Source organism: Triturus cristatus, chromosome 7 (assembly GCF_964204655.1).
Source record: "Triturus cristatus chromosome 7, aTriCri1.1, whole genome shotgun sequence".
Classification (NCBI taxonomy): Eukaryota; Metazoa; Chordata; class Amphibia; order Caudata; family Salamandridae; genus Triturus; species Triturus cristatus.
Window position 1 is genome coordinate 572,744,247 of NC_140590.1, and position 19,627 is coordinate 572,763,873.

General features: G+C 43.3%; 1 protein-coding gene across 7 annotated transcripts in view; it reads left to right on the plus strand.

The window, feature by feature from the left end:
• Window positions 1–19,627, plus strand: part of EPN3 (epsin 3) — a 380,680-nt gene that overhangs the window by 266,301 nt on the left and 94,752 nt on the right. For 4 of the 7 annotated variants that reach the window (XM_085617119.1, XM_085617115.1, XM_085617116.1 and 1 more), the window contains exons 4-7: window positions 1,348–1,428; window positions 1,738–1,815; window positions 14,308–14,461; window positions 18,743–18,988. In XM_085617119.1, coding sequence (XP_085473245.1) covers window positions 1,348–1,428; window positions 1,738–1,815; window positions 14,308–14,461; window positions 18,743–18,988 — 559 coding nt within the window. The remainder of the gene's footprint in view (window positions 1–1,347; window positions 1,429–1,737; window positions 1,816–14,307; window positions 14,462–18,742; window positions 18,989–19,627) is intronic. The other 3 variants (XM_085617117.1, XM_085617121.1, XM_085617118.1) reach the window with 1 other exon arrangement.

Here is a 19,627-nt window from a genome sequence, read left to right on the forward strand (position 1 = left end):
GATGCGAGAATTGTGATCTGTGTTTGTGGTTAGTAACACGGTGATAACTTTTCTTAAGAATCACGAGCAGGTTCAGTATTGACATTGCCAAACTGGAGAGCGCGAGTTGATCAACGTAGACCGCACAAGGAAAACACATCAATAATGTTTTGAAAACAACTGTCAATAATACTTTCCTTTGCGCAAAAACACACCTGTCTGAGTCACACAGCACTGTAGTTCTTTAACAAGTATCCCTCCCTTCTCATTGTGGTACCACTGCATTTAAATACCAGGCAGACCGTGGGAACGTCTTCACTCATACCATTGTAAAACTTTTCTCAAACTGCTGAAGCTCTTGTAGGCCTCCCATTCACTGCTTATCGAGACATCTTTATCTAAGGTGTGTTTAAGATGGACTGTTTCCAAAGACATTGGGATGTTCCAAGGTGTCTCAAATTTGTGAAATATGTATGTTTTGAGGTAGGTCATCAGTCTGTTCTGCCATTCTTAAGTATTCCAAATCTTTCTGCAGTTTTGTACACATTCATTTAATAACTTGCTTTATCTTACTGGTAATAGCTCTCATGAACTATTTGCACCATTTTGACCCAGCAAAGTATGAGACTTTGAGATGGAGAAGTGAGGGCTCGTAGGAGGGTGAAGTGAAATACAGAGAACATTGTGGCAGAAACATACATTTTGAGAATGGGGTGGAGGTATTTGTAACGATCAGTGGGGGTTTTGAGAGTAGGCAGCTGCGAGAGGGATGAGCATTTGCTGTGGCATCCCAACTGGAGTAGAAAGCTGAACTGAGCTCAAGCAAGCGATTTGTGGATTTGTAGAACGAATCAAAAGTTGATGGGTAGGTTTGAGATGGCTGCTGAACCTAGGCGAAGCTATTGAGAGCATGCACTTGAAGTGGGAGTAGATTGCCCTTGGTATCTTCTTTTGTGTGGAAGTATTTGGAGCAGGCAGCAAACATTGTACTGGGAAGCATCCGAGGATAGGTAGTTAAAGCTTTGTTGCTAGATCGAGTAGAAAGCATGGGTTGTGGGGAAATGACCGGAAAAGGTAGCAGGAGTTGGGTGTTTGAGAAGGTGAAAGAATTGTAAAGTGCCTTGTACAAGCAGCTGTGGTTGTTTAAGTGTTAGGGGCAGACCTAATGCTATGAGGGGATAAATGGTATGCATCTGGAATCCCCTAAATTGAGATGTTAGTGGCAGGTTTGCAGGGGATATGGCAGTCATTGGGCATTCCAGTGCTTGGCAATAGGAAACTGTTGAAGCTAGGTGTGCTTTGGGAGGTATTCGGAGGTTTAAATCCAAGTGAACTTATTTTTTAATCCTGATTCTTCTCGATTGTCAGCCGATTGCTCCAGCCACAGATGCAGATGAGGATCTGCAGTTGCAGCTCGCAATCAGCCTGAGCAAAGAGGACCATGAGAAGGTACCACTTGGGCAAAGGATAATGGGTGCTATGCTTGTAATGTGACTCACAAATCTGCTAGGACATTTGGTGATGGTGATAACAGCACGGTTTTCCAGCTTGGCTTACCATGATCAAAGCATCTTCTTCTGGGGTTTTCTGACAGCTATATCTTTTTCCTGGCTGAACCTTCCTACTGGTGATTAATCTAAAATAACATTTTCTTTAGCAAAGTTGTGACAGGCATGTGCCATGAGGCATGATGCAAGCAAGCTTTATTATGCCTTTGCTGCTTCTTCCTTAGATAAATGATTTCGTTTTTTGATGCAGGAAGTGAAGTCTGGCCCTAGTGAAGGATCTGTTCTCCAAACGTCATTTGAAGAAATGCACAAAGAGGAGAAGAAACAGGTAAATAGCTTTATACTACCTTTTACAACTGTACTAACTCTAACAAGCATGGGTTTGTTGGGCCGTTGGTTTAGTGAAAATCTATTAATTATTTTTGTGACACTTGTATAACACAAAAGTTGGCTTTGAAGGGCTAATTGTTTGTGTATTTTGACAGTTAAGGTTGTAAACTGTCTAGCTTGTAAATCACTTTCAAATTTAAAATGAATCTGATTGCCCTAAGGTACTGGTTTTCCTGTTGGGCTTTTTGTTGACTTTGTGAACCATTCAAACGCACTGGACACCGAGCTAAGTCCCACTACTTTTTGATTGGATACCGGCTACTGCAAATTAAGAGTTTGTTCAGGGCTCCTGTTAAGCTGTGCTAGGTAATTTGTGAATGCATCCAGGGCACTGTGTGCACAACCCTCCCTGGGGGCAATGTGGTGGCACGTGTCCCCATTGATGTGATCTGGGGACATATCAGACAGTTGGAAATTACCCTCCTGTGGCCAAAAGATAAGCACAGCAGTTACGTGACTATGCACTGTGCACAGTTCTTCTCTTCTTAATGCCTGCGTGAGGACACACTGTTTTTTTTCCCCTGTAAATTTGTTTAATGTAAGCAAACTACTATTATATATGTAACATCACCCGAAAATGTGTATAACTTCAGTTTTCTTTCAAGATAATTTTATATGTTAGTCTTATTTAAATAATTTCATGTGTGTTCTTTATTGAATTGGCTAACCCATATGTGTATACACTGAATTACTTACAAGGGCCTGGAACGTAAATTTAAAAAAATGAAGTGTAGCCAGTTAAGTTTCGAAAGATAAAGTGAGGCGTGAGAATGACCTGAAAATGTATAGAGTGGAATAGTGATAATTAAAAAGACCAAAATGTAAACTAAGTTAATAGTTATCGTAAGAAAGAACAAGAGTTCAAAAGAATTTTATAAATGATATACAGATTGTAGGTGTCTGCCTTAGTAATATGGTGCACACTTATTTAAGTGAAGTACCTTGCACTAATCCAGGCACCATTATGATGGTTTTAGTGTTCCTAGACAACCATAGAAAGCTCTTGAAGTGGTAGCTGTGGAAAGCAGCCTTCAGGCTTATCCAGAAGAAGTGTAAAGCAGCTTGGTTTATCAGATCTAATCATGTACTGTCGGTTAAATGAAAAAGAGCCGCACTGTTTATGTATATATATTGTGATCAAGACATTCAGTGGTCGAAACGCGTGACGAGCAATAAAGAGAATCCTGCTTTGCACTTAAAACTTTGAGTGTGTTTATTTGTGGAACTGTTGAGTATTACAGCCAGTTTTGGGCTTACCGGCATCACGCACCACCTGACTACGGGCTAGTTCCTGAAATGACTATATATATATATATATATATATATATATATATATATATATATATATATATATATATATATATATATATAAAACACAAAAAGTCTGTTTACTACTCAACACTCTCTAATTCATTGGTATATCTGCTACCCAGAGATCTAAACACAAATACACAATAATACTTCAATTGGAAATGAGGTAAGTAGCTCAAAATTTAGTGGTCTCCTGGGGGAGACCAATCCATATACTAAAAAAGTGGAATGCGAACTGTGACTTACGTCAGGACTTGGACCAGGAGACTCAGAGGAGCTGGGGACACAAGGAACCACCCAAGGTAAGTACCCAGGCACCACACGAGGGCTGTGTGCAAAGTGGAAATACAGTTGCATGTCCAATGGAAGTCAACGGGAAAGTCGCGGTTGCAGTTTTGGAGAAGGACTCTTCCCAGTGGACCCTGAAGAAACCATGTGGAAGACAGAAGGCTGGAGAGTCACCCCACCCTTGGATACCCCAGGAACTATGATACCTACACCAAGGAAGCCGGGTGCGTAGGTGCGATTAACGTCGGAAACTGCCATAGACCAAAATGGAGGCCTTCAGGAAAGATGCCGCTGTAGAAGAATGTGTTGGAGTCCTGTAGAATCACAGGGTGGATTCTTGAAGAGAAGAACCTGCAAGCAGAAGGGACAGCCTATGCCACTCGGAGATGACCAGGAGACACCGATGTTGGGTGGTTCAGAAGAGTTGACGGTGACCTTGTGCTGCAGCTGTGGGGACCAGGCGACGCTGAGGGAGACCAGGAGCCGTGCATGAGCTGCTACACATCGGAAGTCGAGAACCAAGGGGTTGGTGTCTGGCGGGCGCACCACAGCAAGCCTTGACAGCTAAAACAGACATGGAAAGTGAAGGAGCAACGTTGGGACCAGCAAGGTCCAAGGGACTCGGCAGGCACCAAACAAGCAGGGGGGTCCACTGGAGCAGGAGAAGACCCTCAAGAGAACCTGCAGGCCGAAGGCACAGGAGTGGCAAGAGGACCTCTAGGAGCTCACCAAAGATGAATGCCCACGGTGCAGAGGATGTGGTGAGGATGCTGATCTTGGCTGGACGAGATGCTGGAGGCTTGAGCTTCTTGTAGCCCAAAGATCTCTGGAGTGCAGAGCCAACAAGCCTTGGCAACGGCAAGTCTTCGTGGTGCACAGGTATTCGGTCCCAGCGGTTCCGATGAGGGATACTGGCCTCAAAATTGCAGAGAGGACAGGTCAGTCCTCGAGGCAGTTGCAGAACCACCACCTGTGTTGCTGAGCCTTTCAAAGTCCGTGGGAGCAGCAGACAGCGCAGCTTCAGTGCAGTGCCTGCAGATGCAGGGTAGCGACTCCCTCACTCCAAGGGAGATCACTTTGGGTGACCTTGAGATCCTGAAAGAAGCACAGACGGCGAAGACTTGCAGAACAGCGAGACTAGGAGCATCAGGAGTCTTTCCAAGCAAAGTCTATGTGTCCAGACGGTCAAAAGAGTGACTTGGTTTCAGGCTTAAGTCTTGTCCCACGATTAATCTGAGGACCCAGCCCTTAAATATTCTAGGAAAGGGGTTAGGACGACTCTGGGTTCCTCCCAGAGGAGGGGCTGGACGGAGGGGAGGATACTCCCATGTCCTTTGTCCAATTGTGCTTCAGAGTGGGAGCAAAGGGCTTTCTGAATTGGCCAAACTGGTGTATGCAAGAATGGCTCCAAATGTGTCCTTCTAAGCAGTCTGGTGGCACTAGCAAGCGCCCCACCCCACCCCAGCCCAATACACTAAGTCCTGTCTGGGAGGTGATCACACCTCCCCATGACAGAAGACCTATTCTACATTCTCCTGCTCAAGTTCCACAGCAGGAGGGCAGAATTTTGCCTTGGGTCAGCAGCAGCACTAGCTTGCTGGCAGACTCTGAAAGGCTCTAATCTGGAGTACTGGGGGCTTCCCGGAGGAGCCCCCAGTGCATGTAATCATACCATCAGTAACTGTGATGGGATATGATTCCAACATGTTTTATAACAAATATGCCCAGGGTTGGCATAGCTACTATATAGTTAGCCATTGTGTAGTAACGGAGGGCCACTAGATGTATCAAAATGGCTGGCCATACTTAACCCTGGAAAATCGACACTGTGGTTTGTAGGGGGATCCTGCTCATGCAAGGGCACCCTCACACTTCTAACCCAGCACCCTCCCTTCAGGATTGAAAGGCCTGCCTTAGAGGTGACTTAAAGGTTTTTTTTTGTTTTTTTTTTAAATGTCTTTTTATTATTTAAGGCAGAACGAAAAAACAAATTAAACAGTTCGACCAGTTTGACAGATGTTGAACAGACAAGACAAATCAGATGCAATAAACACAGTGGCGACATTCACCAAATTAACACACATTACAGAATTAACGATTGTGTAACCCTAAGCTGGATCAAGGGGACAGCGCCTCTTCCTCGGGGGGTGTGTACAGGTGCCACACAGGTCCCTCCTCTATAAGCATTCCACCCGGACCACACCACTGACCACTTTCTGGGGCACCCACGTGTTGCGTATACAGTCTTTTCTCTAAACATGCTCCAGTCAAGACTCTTTTCCCATGCGGCCAAGGTGGGTGGTGCCTCCGCTCCCCATAGACGGGCTATCTCCCGCTTGGCTGCCATGGCCCCCAGTGTGACTTAAAGGTTTGAAGTGTAGTGATCTCAGATATAAGAAAATGTATATCTGTTAGTGGTGCTAGCACCAACTTACACAGGCTGCAATGGCAGGCCTGTAATCGCAGTTTGAGTGGTCTCCTATGGGTCGAACAATACATGCTGCAGCCCTTGGGAGACCCCTGGTGTACCGAGGCCCTGGGTACCTTAGTATCATATTCTAGGGACTTATAAGGGTACACCAGTAACCAATTGTGAATGAACAGAAGTACTTACTGTAGTCCATTTAGGGAGGAAGCACAGTGACTGGGGTCCTGATTAGCAGGATCCCAGTCACACTAGTCAAAAACACATTGACACAAGGCAAAAAGTGGGGGTAAGCATACTAGAAGGACCCTACCTTCCCACACAGAGGAAGATCATACACTTTTAAAATTGAAGAGATCTGAGTAAAGCGTTAAGTGAGGAGATAAACTTAATCATAGTGATAAGCAGAAGTAGGAAAGGGTTGAGGCATGTGTAAACTGAATGAAATGGTAGTAGAGATATAAAAACTTCTGGAAATAAAAACTTCTGTTACTAGACACAGATTAGAAATCCTGTTGAATCAGCTGGAAATCAGCCATTTAGTAACAGTTGGTGGGAAAATCAAGAACTTCTAAAAGACGTTCCGTCATGAAAATCCTTTCAGGACCTAGAGTCCAAGTAAGGCTGACCCATGAGCCCATGTGGTTGGGTCAATGTTAGTGGCTTGGTCGTGGCTTCAGCTGGTCTGAGTTTTATGTTCAAACTTAGAAACCTTCTAAAGCTTAAATTCAGGCCAGCAAGTAACGATAAGCTGTATTTAAAAAGGGTTTCAGAACCTTGAAAGTGTGGAGTAAGCGCCCTCGAAGAGTTGCAGTGATGAGTTATTTTCTTGGTGTCCTGGATTATCTGTTTGGTATCCAAATTTGTTGAAGGCTAATTATAGCTATTGCTCTCTATATAATTGGTGATCATGTGCTCCTTGATGTTTGCTATCTGCACGTGCATTCGTTGAATACATGGTCCTTGGAGTTCTGTTACCATGACCGAAGACTAATCCATCAGAAAGAAAATGTAGACCGGGGTTTTTCTTACTCTTTTCCATTTCCCCCAGTTCAAGCTGTGTGTGTGTGTGTTGTGTGTTAGTTACACAGATGCGTCCGAATAGGAATTCAGGGATGACATGGGATTTCAACTTGTCTCTACACTTGGATCCTGACAGCACAGCAGTAACAGTCCAGTAAGTCTCCCCAGGACTATGAGTCATCTAGCCTTTTTCCAAATGGTTGTCGTGCTTCTTCTGGCCCAGGGCCACTCAAGTTTCAGGCACTTCAGACGGCATGTTCCCTATTTAGTTACAAGCTGTTCACAGCAAAGCAAGACCTCCGGAATCTTGGAAGGTTTCTTCAGGAGGCTGTTTTCCACAATCCTGGAAGTAGTCCTCTAAAGCAAAGACTTTGCAACAGACATTGTAAGGATATTTTTTTTCAAAGTAGGGAGTTCCCTTTATAAAATGTATCTGATGGAGACTTCTAGTGGTAGATTCCTGTCCTTAGAATTTCCACCAGGCATCGGTCTGGATCTGGAGATTTTTTATTAGTACCCCTACACATAGGTAGGCAGCGTCAGTTGGCTTTGCGTCGGTCATCCGTGTCATGCGTGCCAGAAATGACATTGCGGAACCTACATAGATGCCTTCTGGGTGAGCTGATGGCAGTTTTTTTTATTTTTCTGCGCAAGCTTAAGTACAGATCCAGAGAGAGCAACGCCTTAGCTGTTTTTATCGTTTAAAAAAAACAAACTTTTATTGACTTTTTTCCTGAGTCTTGTACTCCTTGTGATGTCCAGGTGTTCCAGCTTAGGACCAGAGTCCAGCCCTACGGATCCTGTCATCGGATGATGTCTGTGACAGATTCGCACTTTGTGTGCCTCTGGTGCTTGGAGCGCAACCATGACCCAAAGCCGTGCCGGGCCATGAATCCGAAAGCTTTACGGGAGCATTCCTGAAAGCTGTTGGAGGCCTGGCGCCCAGCTCCACGTCGCTCCCATTCTCGATCAAGAGGAAGGTCCCAAGAACGGTCGCTCACTCCTCGTCCCATTCGAAATCTTCGGGGCATTCAGGTAAGCACAAGAAGTTGAAGAAGCATAGGGGTTCTTCAACTTCACCCCATCCTTCAGTTGACGCAACGTGGGGCTCAGAGCGTTGTTGCTCTATGCCTCCCTCCACCGGAGCCTCTTTCCGAGATGATTTCATGCCTCCCCGCTTTTCCGGGAAACGGAGCGTCTTCTCTCCAATTACAAAAGTTGTATGAGGACTTGCACCTCAACCTTGCTCAAGATGGTCAAGCACAACCGGGCTCAAGTCATTCTTGTGGCTACGGATTGGGAACAAAGAGTCTGGTATTTGACCTTCTGAGCATGGCCATTGATCCTCCGATCAGACTTTCCCTTCAAGAGTATATTCTGATGAAGCTGCATGGGACGGTTCTTCGCCTGAACCAGTCCAGTCTCTACCATATACATTGTTACAGAAGGTAAGCTTTTCAACATTTGCAACTGTGATCTTTTTGGTGGTGTAAATATTATATTCCTGTTATTGTAGCATGAACGATCAATCCTAGTTTCAAAATGCATCAATCCGTACTAAAGCCTTTCCCTTCCCTGTCTATACCAGGTAATCCTCCAGTAGAATGGGAAGCCTGGCCAGAGGGATTTGAAGCCTATTTAGAGGCCACTGAGGTGGAAGTTTTCACCTAAAAGAAAAATCTTTATTTATTGCGCCATTCTCTGGGCACTGAATGTAGGAGAGTAGTAAAGCACTCTCCTGTATGTTTAGGTGATGGGTGATGCTGTAGACTACTATTCCTCAGCCATCAAATTGAGGGATTCTCGATTCAATAAGAAGCGAAAATCATTATGGAAAGGCACACATTTTATATGAGGAAGCAACTACAGGGTAAACTAGTGAAGAGTTTAATGAGTGATTTCAAGGTTTTAGCTGCTATACGTGACTACAAAACCTATGAGGACAATATGCTGAGGGATCAATTAGTGGAAAAAGTGTTATAGGTGTGGCAGCAAAAATCTTTTATGCAGTGGGTGCTCATGCCTGGCAGTCGATATGAAAAAGGTAAGAGGAAGGGACACTTGCAAGGATATGCAAATGAAAGTCAACAAATGCCAAACCCAAACATGTTCTTTCTGTTGACTGTATATCAGAAGGCATTTCTGATTCAGACATTGAGGAGGGTAATCTTGTGATTTTGGTATCCAGTTCAGTTGACGCAGGGGGGCTAGAAAAAGATCTAGAGGAACATAACGTACTGAAGTTAGATTCCATGAGTGTCAAGAGACCATGCTGTCATATTGGGGTTGCTGGCATTTCTGTTTCCATGACTGTGGATTCTGGATATTTTTATTACCCTTCTAGGTCCAGAACAGTGGCGCAAATTTGAGAATGACCCATGTGTCATAGGTTAAACCCATAACCAATGGGGGTAAGCCAGTGGCGGGATTGGGGGTATTTATTTATTTTAAACCTTATTTATTGAGTTTTTTAACAAGGGATATCAACAGAATGAAATGGGAGGGAAACAAAGGGACATACAGGGGAGCAGTAATGTCACAATAAAAGCGTCTGCATATGCATCATCAATAACAAAAAATACATAATGTTCAGTAAAGGACATGTCTACATATACAAAGAGGAATCAGAATGCACCAATTACTATAGGCATGACCATGGGAGTGGATGAATAGGGAGCCTCAGGTGCAAACTATGAGGGAAGATGATCAGCAGTATTATTGGGCCACATTAGAGAGGAGGAAAGCAAAACCGTGGGAGGGTGCCTGGAGGTATAATTGCAGAAATAAGTATTTGTGCTTGTGTGTTCCTATGAAGCCTAGTTGGGCATTGCTTAAGTATAGTGTAGTCCCTGTATCTCCTTTGGGTAAAGTAATAAACAGGTCCACATTAGCTGCCATATATTTTTGGGTCTGGAGGTAGGCGGCTACAGTGTAGCATACATGTCACTAGTAATGTCACAATACATTAAGTCCCGAATCCAGGCCTTCACTGTTGGGACTGTGGTTCCACCCCAGTGTGGAGAAACCAGCCTTTTAGCGAGAAGTAAAGCAATGGCAGCGTAACACCGAACTCCCCGACTTCTGGCTTAACATAGCCCAAAGCTGCCATCAGCTGGGTCAGGCTGAATTTGAATTCAGTCATCCGAGAGAGATGCTGCAAAGCTTCCTCTCAGTACGCCAGTATTGGTACGCAGTTCCACACCAGATGTGAAAAGTCAGCATGCTCTGCTGCACATCTAGAGGAGCAGTGGGTATTGGGGGAATTTGTCAGTGTTTCGAGTTTTAAAGCACATAGTAGGCCTGCCACAGGTAATGTAGCCAAGTATGGATTTGTTTACTGAGGTGGTTGAAGCTAAGTAATTTAGGCATAATTTTGGACTTTAACAGCTTGGAGCAGGTGTTGCTCAAGGATGAATGAAAGTCTGTGTGGGCTGTGGATGTGGGAGATTAGCTACCATTCTTCCAGGAGGATTTTAGCAAAAAGCTTGGAAGGATTACACATTTTTCCCATTGCATAATTTTGAAGGAGGGTGCTTAGAAAGTGTTTCACAAACACAGAAGAGTACCTTTATCCATGAGAGAGGAATTTAATCAAGAGCTGGAATCCTTATGTCAGCAAGGTATCATCCGGCCTATTGAGAGCTCGGAGTGGTTGTCTCCTATGGTGTTGGCCAGTAAAGGAAACAGTACCCTCAGAATGTGTATAGGTTTAAGGGACTTGAATGAGGGGATGTGGGTGGACAGACCCCCCCCCTCCCCCCCCAAAAAAGTACAGAGATATTGGGTTTATTGAAGGGGGGCAATATTTTTATAACCCTGGACAGGTCATCTGCCTACCACCAAATCACTTTACAGAAGGGAAGTCGCCATTTGGCATATTTTGTGACTCTGGCTGCACTTATAGATTTAAGAGAATGCTGTTTGGTTTGGCGTCCGCCTTGGCGATTTTTCAGAGAGTGGTGGAGGCTATGTTCACAGGGGTTCCAGTTGTGAGGTGCTTCCTTGGCTTGAAAGCAGAGAAGTGTAGATTTGCTGTGGCCACGGTGGATCACTTGGGCTACAAATTGTCTGCCCAGGGGGTTAAACCAAAGGAGGATTTGGTAAGGGCTATTGGGGAATTTCCTGTTCCACAAAATCAGGATCAAGACGATAATTTTTTGTAAAGTTGGAGTTCTATGCGCGGTTCATTCCCAACTGCAGTGGGAAGACCCATAAAATGAGAGCTCTTAAAAAAAAAAAAAAGAAGAAATCAGCAGTTTGTTTGCACTGCAGAGCAGGAGTTTCAGGATTTCAAACGTGAGTAAGGGACTGCCATTCCTCTTCAGCCTTTTGATATGCATGACCCATCAATTGTGGTAACGGATTCTAGTCAGCATGGTTTGTCTACTACAAAGAAGAAAGGGCAGAGACGAAGTAGTGGCATTTGCATCACAAGCTTTGCGGGGAGCAGAATCTACTTACTCTGTAATTGGGAGAGAGGCTCTGGCTTGCTGGTGGGGTGTTGACCATTTCAGAAACTATCTTTGGGGTTCTGAGTTTATCTGTATGGACCACAAGCCTTTGGTGAATGTATTTACCACAAAGGGGGGTCAGCAATGCCACTGGCATTATAGGATGAAGGCGTTTCGATTTCGGTTGGAATATATTCCCGGTGCAAAGAATGTCTTTGCGGACTGTTTGCCAGATTGCCACTCAAGAATGGGGTGATGGATGTTTCAGTGCGAGAGAGATTTTTGCATGGTGGCGTCATTGGAAGAAGCTGGTTTTTGTGTGTATATCAGAGGAAGAATGGAAGACTGTGCTAGAGGATTAAGTGATTTAAGGAGTTGCTGACATGTTAGGCAAAGGATAGATGCCCAAAGACTCTAGCCCAGATGTGAGTTTTTTTAAGCATGTGCTTTTGGAATTAAGTATGAAGAAGGGGTGATGAGAAGGACGGATTTGTTGGTGGTTCCATTGAAAATATAGGGTTAAGTCTTGGCATTGGCTCATGAAGGACGCATGGGCATTGGAGCCTTGAAGAGGAGGATCGGGGAGATCTTTTGGTGGCTGTGAATGGATTGAGGAGTGAAGCTTAATGTCCGAGAGCGTGTGGCATGTGCAGTGAGTGACCAGACTTAAGTTACTTTTCCCAGTCCGGTTAAAGCGCTATGTGTTCCAGATAAACCCTGGTTCAAGTTTGGTGAGGACGTTATTGGATCATTAGACCAATGTATGCAACGAATAAACGGAAAAGGTATGGTTTAGTGTTGGTGGGTTACAGCACACTTTGGCCTGAGGGGCAGTTTGTGAAGTCAGCTAATACGGAGGAGGGTATACAATTTTTGCAGTCTCTGTTCTTAAGAGAGGGTGCTCCAGTTGAGCTGGTTACCAACAATGGGGTGCAATTTGTATCTAAAGAGTTACAAAAGTTCATATACTATTGGGGCATAAAGCACATTACAACCTCCTTATACCATCCCTGCAGTAATGGCGTAGTGGAACGTCGTGACAGGTTCATCAAGAACAGTATTCAGTTGTCAGTAGCTAATGGCTTTGATTGGGAGCAAGAAGTCAGAGTGGTGCGTAAAGCCCACAACAAATCCTGAGTGCCACTACCAATGTGTCACCATTTGCTTTATTGAAAGGTAGGATGACTGCTACAAAACTAGTTAGACCTTGGATGAGTGACTTAAAAGTGGCAAATGCGAAGCGTGAACAAGTGAAGGACAGTTGTGAGATGGCTCAAGGGCAGTACATGGGCAAGGAAGCAACAAAAGGGTGATGCTGAGTTACGTTCAAAACAGGAGGTTAGGTTAAGGTGAGGTTACCCGGAATAATTGCCAAGGGTCACTCCACATTTTACAATCCATTGGAAATTGTAACGGTCAAGGACAGAGTGGTTCAATCAAGCGATGGGAAATGGTGGAATTAACAGAGGTTGTCCGAACAGAGTGGGAGAGAAAATATTCTAAATTAACGGAGCACATTTCCACCCGTGCGGGAAGATCCTGGTACAGGAAGGTCGAAAAGGGTGAAGAGAAAACCAGCACTAAATAGCTTGCTTAGCAATGGTGTAGATATTTAGTGTTTAGCGTGAAATGTGTCCTCTTCCTCAAATTGTTCCATCTGGTTGGGTAAGCGCCAAGATACTCGTTGGAGTGGTAGCTGCGCTATAGAAGTACATTTTTACATTACTATGTTGGTCTTCCATTTTAATCTGTGATAATGAATTATATTGTTCTGCCATTTGATGCATGTTAGTGCTAAAGTACGTTTTTTATGTATTCATATTATTTTCTTTAAAGACTGTTCTTCCATTTTGATCTAAGTATGCATTCTATATTTCCATATTATTTTGTTTTTTCCTTTATTAGTCTTGGTTTTAATTTAGCTATGTACATATGTATTTGTGGGGTTTATTATAGGGGAAAGATCTGTGCATGTGCCACCTTGACTACTATTGCTAAGGTTGGAATGTAGCTTATGGCAAAGGACAGTTGCTGGCTCCGACTTGCACAGTCTGTCGCGTTATAGTTATCTCCAGTAAATTCCGTAAATTCACCTGGGGAGCTAAACTTTCTGACCCAAATTAGAGAAACACTGCCATTACAAATGTATTGCCATTCACCAAATCTGAGAAATTATTTAAGGGCATTTTCTAATTTGCTTTGTTTAGTCAAGATTAAGCTGCATTAATAATGTAGTTGTAGGGTCCTATGAGAGTCACTGCACTATAGAATCTTCTTAGATTTATTGCATCACTTCCCCAGAATTACTCACCTTTGTGTAATCGTATGCAGAGACAAAGGGTTCCCTTCCGTAGAATTAGTGGTTAAACGAAAACATGGTGTGAGCCAGTCTTGAACCAGAAAATGCACAGCAACCAGATTATATGAAGCATCACTCTGTTGTATTTAAAACAGAAAATGCTCTTGGAGACTGTGTACCTGTTAGGTTGAACTGGCACCCTAGGAGAGGAGGGTGAGTACTCCCAAACTGCTAAGTGGGAGTTCATGTTTGTACTGTTTGTGAATACAGTTTGTAAGTACAAGCGTGCCCTATGTTTCTTCTCTGTTTTTTAACAGAATCTGTCTTTCTGAAGCAATCGTATTCACTTCACACCACATTACTGATATGAACTTACTCTTATGTGGTAAAATTCTTATTGTACAACAATAGCAGTCATTCGACGAGGAGTTGTTTGATTTGAACTTAGTAGAATTATTGAAACAGAAGTGAATGGTAATGATAAATCTGATGGAATTAATGAGTTTTACCTTATGTTAAAAATCTTTTTTTCAGAGGGCTCTCTTTAATTAATAGCTACCACTTGAGTGTCAGAATCTGGCTTACTTGGAATTTCAAAATTATTAATTACCTCATGCTCCATTTATTTTACAGTCCACCATTGGGGAACTTGTGGATCTCTTTGGACCAGGACAGCCCTTACAGCCATCATCAGATCCTTGGGGAGCACCACTTGGCAGCACTGAAACAGCTCATGTATGGAGTGCTCTTCCAAATGATTCGCTATCCCCTCCTTGGCAACAGACTAGTAAGTCGTGTGCAAACTTCCTCCCACCAGCTCTTAGTCTTTTACTGCTCCTTCGCTCTGTCTTTTTTCTGCCCTTCTTGTTTTTTCGGGGGAGTTTTATATAGCACAAACTAGACCCGAGAAATCGGGTATCAGAGCGCTTTACATAGCACCAGTTTCGTTACACAAAGACACATTCATTTTTCTTAGGCACGGGGAGATTAAGTGATTTGCCCAGAATCACAGGATGTTAAGCGTCATAGCCGAAACTCGAACCTGGTTCCCCAGCTTCAACGTCTACCGCTCTAGCTGTAAGGCTATACATCCTCTCCCCTCTCCCTTCTTTTCCTACTTTACTCTCTCGCATTCCTTTCTATTCGGTCTTCTCGTTTATTCCTTTATTTCCATCACTTTTCAATCACTTTTCCTCCTTTCTCTAATTTTTTCACTTTTGCCTTTTTTAGGTCTCGCCTATGCAGCGCGCATGCGCTGCATGCGCTGCATAAGAGGACCTTTAGCCGTCCTTCAGTTCTTTTTCGAAGCACATACTAGTGCTTGTGGCGGCATACACCTTGCGGGAGCGCGCAGGAGCGTGCAGGGGCGCGCAGCTGCGCGCCACAAGCACGAGTATGTGCTTTGAAAAAGAGCAGACTGCTCTCCCAAGCGCGTGCGCTCGTCTCTTTCCTTGCCCACACGTCCCGTCGTGCAGCTTGCCCAACTCTGTTTCCACATCTTTAACACTGCTCCTAATCGGCAACAATGGCAGCTGCACTTTCTTCTTGTTTCTTTCTTATTCTTCCATCCTTATTTATCTTCGAATTTTCTTTCCTCGTTCTCCCATTTCCGTGTTCTTTACTCTTTCTTATCTTGCTTTCTTGGAGGGTTGTTTCCTTTCTTTCCACTTGGTCCTTCATACCCCTTCTCGCTTACTACTTCTTATTTTCTCACCCCAACTCCCTCTTTTCAGTTATTTTTGCATTTTACTTTATTTGGTTCTCCAGTTCCTTGTTTCTTCTAGACTCTTGCTTTCACCTTTGTCTCTTAGTCGCCTTTTCTCTCCCAAAACATTTTCGTTAATTTTCCTTTATCGTTCTCTACTTTTTCTAATGACTTCCACATTCACCTTTCATTTTGCTTCCATTCATTTCCCTATCTACCGCTGTCTATGCGTTTTATTTTTTTCTTTCTCTTTTGCCTAAAATCCTTTTCACCCTCCTATCTGCCCTTTCTCCTTTTCATCCACCCTCATCTTTCACTCCTTACCTTCGAGACTCCGCCTGGATGTCAACAGATGTCTGACTGTACAATAGCCGGCACCTTCCGCTCCCGCTGCCCAGAGTGCCTGTACGTTCGCCCCCCCTCCCTCTCCCGTTGCGCTTAATATGTATTGCGCCTCTGTTTCTTGTCCCCGCTGTACATACCTGCTTGTCGTATGTGTGCTGTCCTCTGCACTCCTCAGACCCCAAAAGCATCTTATTTATATCATCCAGCTTTTTTCTCCGCTGTTCCTTCTTGTGTCATTGTTCTATGTCGCTCATTTTTTTCTTTTTCATACCACCCCATGCTTTTTCTCCTCTCTCTTTTTTCTCTTCTCTCCCTTTTCTCTCCCTCCTCCCCTGTGCTGTGGCTTCTGTCCTCTACCTGTTCGTCTCCTTTCTGTATTCTTTTCGCCGTGACTGTCCCCTCCCCTTTCTCTCAACTCTCGCCTACTTTCTTCTTCCCCGTTTAACTTCTCTCTATTTTCTCTACTTTCCCTCGCCAGACGCTTCATTGAGTCTCCTTCTCTCTCTATATTCTTTGTTACGTCTTTTCGGACTCTTTCTGTCTTGCACCTTCTTATCTTCCCTTCTGTCTTGACCTTTCACTTTACCGCACGTCCTCCTTTCTTTGTTGCACCTGCTTCTCCAGGTCGTAGGTGCCCAAATTTCCTCCTCCTAATCTACGCGCCCCATTAGCTCTTGTCCTCTCATCTGTCTCGTCTTCTCCACGCTCCCTTTTCATAGCGCATCGTTTTACTCTACAGTCTCCATTTGCTGGCATGCTCAGCACCATCACTCTCCCCTCTGGTTTTGCTCTTGTCCATTTTCTCCTCTTTCCTCCCTCTCCCCAGCCCCTTCCGCTACCTCACATTACTCTTGCTATAAATTACGCTTGTGCCCTATTCCTTCCACTGCATTCTGCTCATGAAGCTCTGTTTTGAGTACTATTAATTGTATAATTGTAACACCCATTATTTACAGCGCTTAGATACAACTGCAGTATAGTCCGAGACACTATATCAAATCAAGTTCTTTCTGCCTGTCCTTCCCTCAATCCACCTCTTTCCTCACCCCATCTCCTGCTTTTCAATACGTCTCTCTGGCCCGCCTTCCCTCTTCTTCTCTTGCCCTCTCTTCCCTCTCCTCCCTTCCTCTCCCCTTCTTTCCGTACTATCATCTGGCGAAACCCAGTCTGACTAATTACAAATGGTTTACAAACGGTGAACAACATTCTGCTGTGAATGAGAATATGTTCAACTACATGAAACCAAAATGTGCATCCTTTTGGATGTACTTCTTGAAAATGTGTTGCCAGCAGATAGCTCGAAGTTACCATTTTTAATCACTGTGATGTTACTGGATGTATTGTTTGAGTGGTCTCACACTATTTCCAATGTATAGCCATTAATGCAGCTTCACCCCAGTGCGCAATAAGGTGTCACCAGCATATAAAACCAGCATTGGCATAGCCAATAGGTCTCGCTTTTGGGACCTTTATAAGAATTTAATTCTGCAGCACAATATCCTTGGTGCAACATCAACTTTTGCATGGCTCCCCCGGTCCCTCCCAGCGGAAGAGAAGAAGGGGTTGATGCGGGCACACTGACAGGGGGGGGTGGGGGTAGAGAGGGTGGAGGGTTTGGTTGTTTAGGGGGGAAGCGAGGGAAGAACGGATTTCTCCTGATGTGTACACTGTGGATTGGATCCTTTTGTTTTTCTCTGTAGCTGGCTTCATTGCGTTGTTTGAAAAACTTTAATAAAAATATTTCAAAAAAAAAAAAACTGTTGCATGCCTAAACACTTATAATGTCCCAAAAGCGAGACCTATTGGCTATGCCAATATTGTTTTCTTTCTGCCTTTCCTTTAGTCACATTTCTGATTTTTAACCCGCAACATAACATCTCATTGTTTGCTTGTTCCTCTCTCAATGTCTTTCCTCCTTCCCATGTCTTTCCACATGTTGCAATGTCATAAAATTACTTTTCTTTATACATTCACCAATATCATTTATTTTAACAATTCTTTTGTGAACCTTTCCTTCCCCAATTCTCTCTGGTGCCATCTTTTTTTTGTTTGTTCCATACCCCCTTGCCCAGGCCCCTCTAGTCTCTTCCTTTTCTTCATTTTCCTGTTCCCTTTATCAAAGATCGTCATGGTTTCATTCTTGCGATATATGACAAAACGCCTGATTACAACTCAGTGAATTATCAACGCATTTTAAACATTTGATTGAGAAATATTTTATTTCAATATCCGTCAAGAAGGAACCAACATGAAAATTGCCATGTTTGAAAATAAATTATAAAAATTTACAATTGTAAAAAATCAGTCAAATTTCAAAGAAAAAATATTTCTCCCGCAATCAACCCTCTTCCTAATCTTTAAATTATCCTGTATATCATTGTGTCTCTAACCTTAACTTTAACTCTGATATTAAGGCTGTGACCCTGGTCCTAGACCAGCACTTAACTCTAACCCTTGTTCTGGCGCTAACCCTGACACTTACACTAAACCGAATACTCATTCAACTCTTTTTTTTTTTTATTCTTAATTTGCTTTCATTGTGTATCCATCATAATTATATGTATGTTTAATGTGTTTTGATTGATCTATGGTCACTATTCGCATATAATATTTTGAAATCATAATTTCGCCATTTCAGTCCTTGGTTGGTCATAATTAAGCTTGACATTAACAAAAAAACTCTAACATAACACAGAAAAATAAAGAAGAGCTATTTTTATTCAGATAATTACACGATCTAATTTTTGCATCTCCGTGGTTAAATTGCCCCTCCTCACACCACCTTCAGTTTGTTTCGTTTTAAGTTAATTCTATATGCAACCAGATTGTTTTTTGTGAGATTTGCATGGTGAAATCGCCATATACCTTTGTGCTTGTCTTCCATGGTGCCCCTACTAGTCTTTTACAGATGTCAAACATTCGCCTATTTTATTGCTGATTTCATTCTACCACTTATTAGAATTTTGGGATTTTTAAATTCATACTGTTTCACCCTGACCATCTTTTTCTAAATTTTAGACATGAATCAAAGTGTAGAGCCATCAGGAAACTTGTTTAGTTCAGCTGATCCATGGGCCCCAGTCGGAACTCTGCCACAAGAGGACCTTGGTCAGACAATCACGTTTACCAGCACGACATCTGCAGGACCGTGGGACCTTCCCTCCCTAACCAACTCTCCTGCTGTGCAGTCCAAGGCACCTTCTGCTATCTATCCTGCATTAGCAGACGCTTGTAGAGACGGTGGGAGCAGTCAGCCTACAACAGGTGAGCAAAAAGGCAAACATTATTCATCAAGTCCTGTCTACAGGCTGTCTAATCTGAGTTTTGTCTCCTAACGGCACTTCTCATTATGAGCGTGCCTAAATACAAAAAAGCAAGACTCCAAACCTGTCGGGAGTTTAAAGGAGTTTGCTTGGAAATAATTGATTAAAGTAAAAGGAGCAAGACCAATAACCCTGTGTAGTTGGGTGAAATACTATACAAAGAAACGTGTTGCTGTGGGAGTAAATATGCAAGAAAAAGGTGGTATGGGTCTAGGGAGAGAGAATAAAAATATCCATCCTGAAATATTAAAATAGTAAATAAATGACACACTCCATAGCATTGTAAGAGAGCAAATAGGCATAGACAGACGAGAATGTATGTAAAGAATATGTATAATACATTTCTAAAGGGCCGGAAGTAAAAGAGAAAACACTATTGTCTGTTTATTAAAACACACACACGCACACACTCTCTCTCTCTCTCTCTCTCTCTCTTAGTTTGAAAACTCAAAATCCACTGAAATACACCAGTTCTAGTTTAGTGAAATAGCTATAGCTTGCACCCCATCATGTATTTCTTATGACCGTGCATACATTATCACTCATGACATGCTAAATGCCTGTGATGACATCAATGATT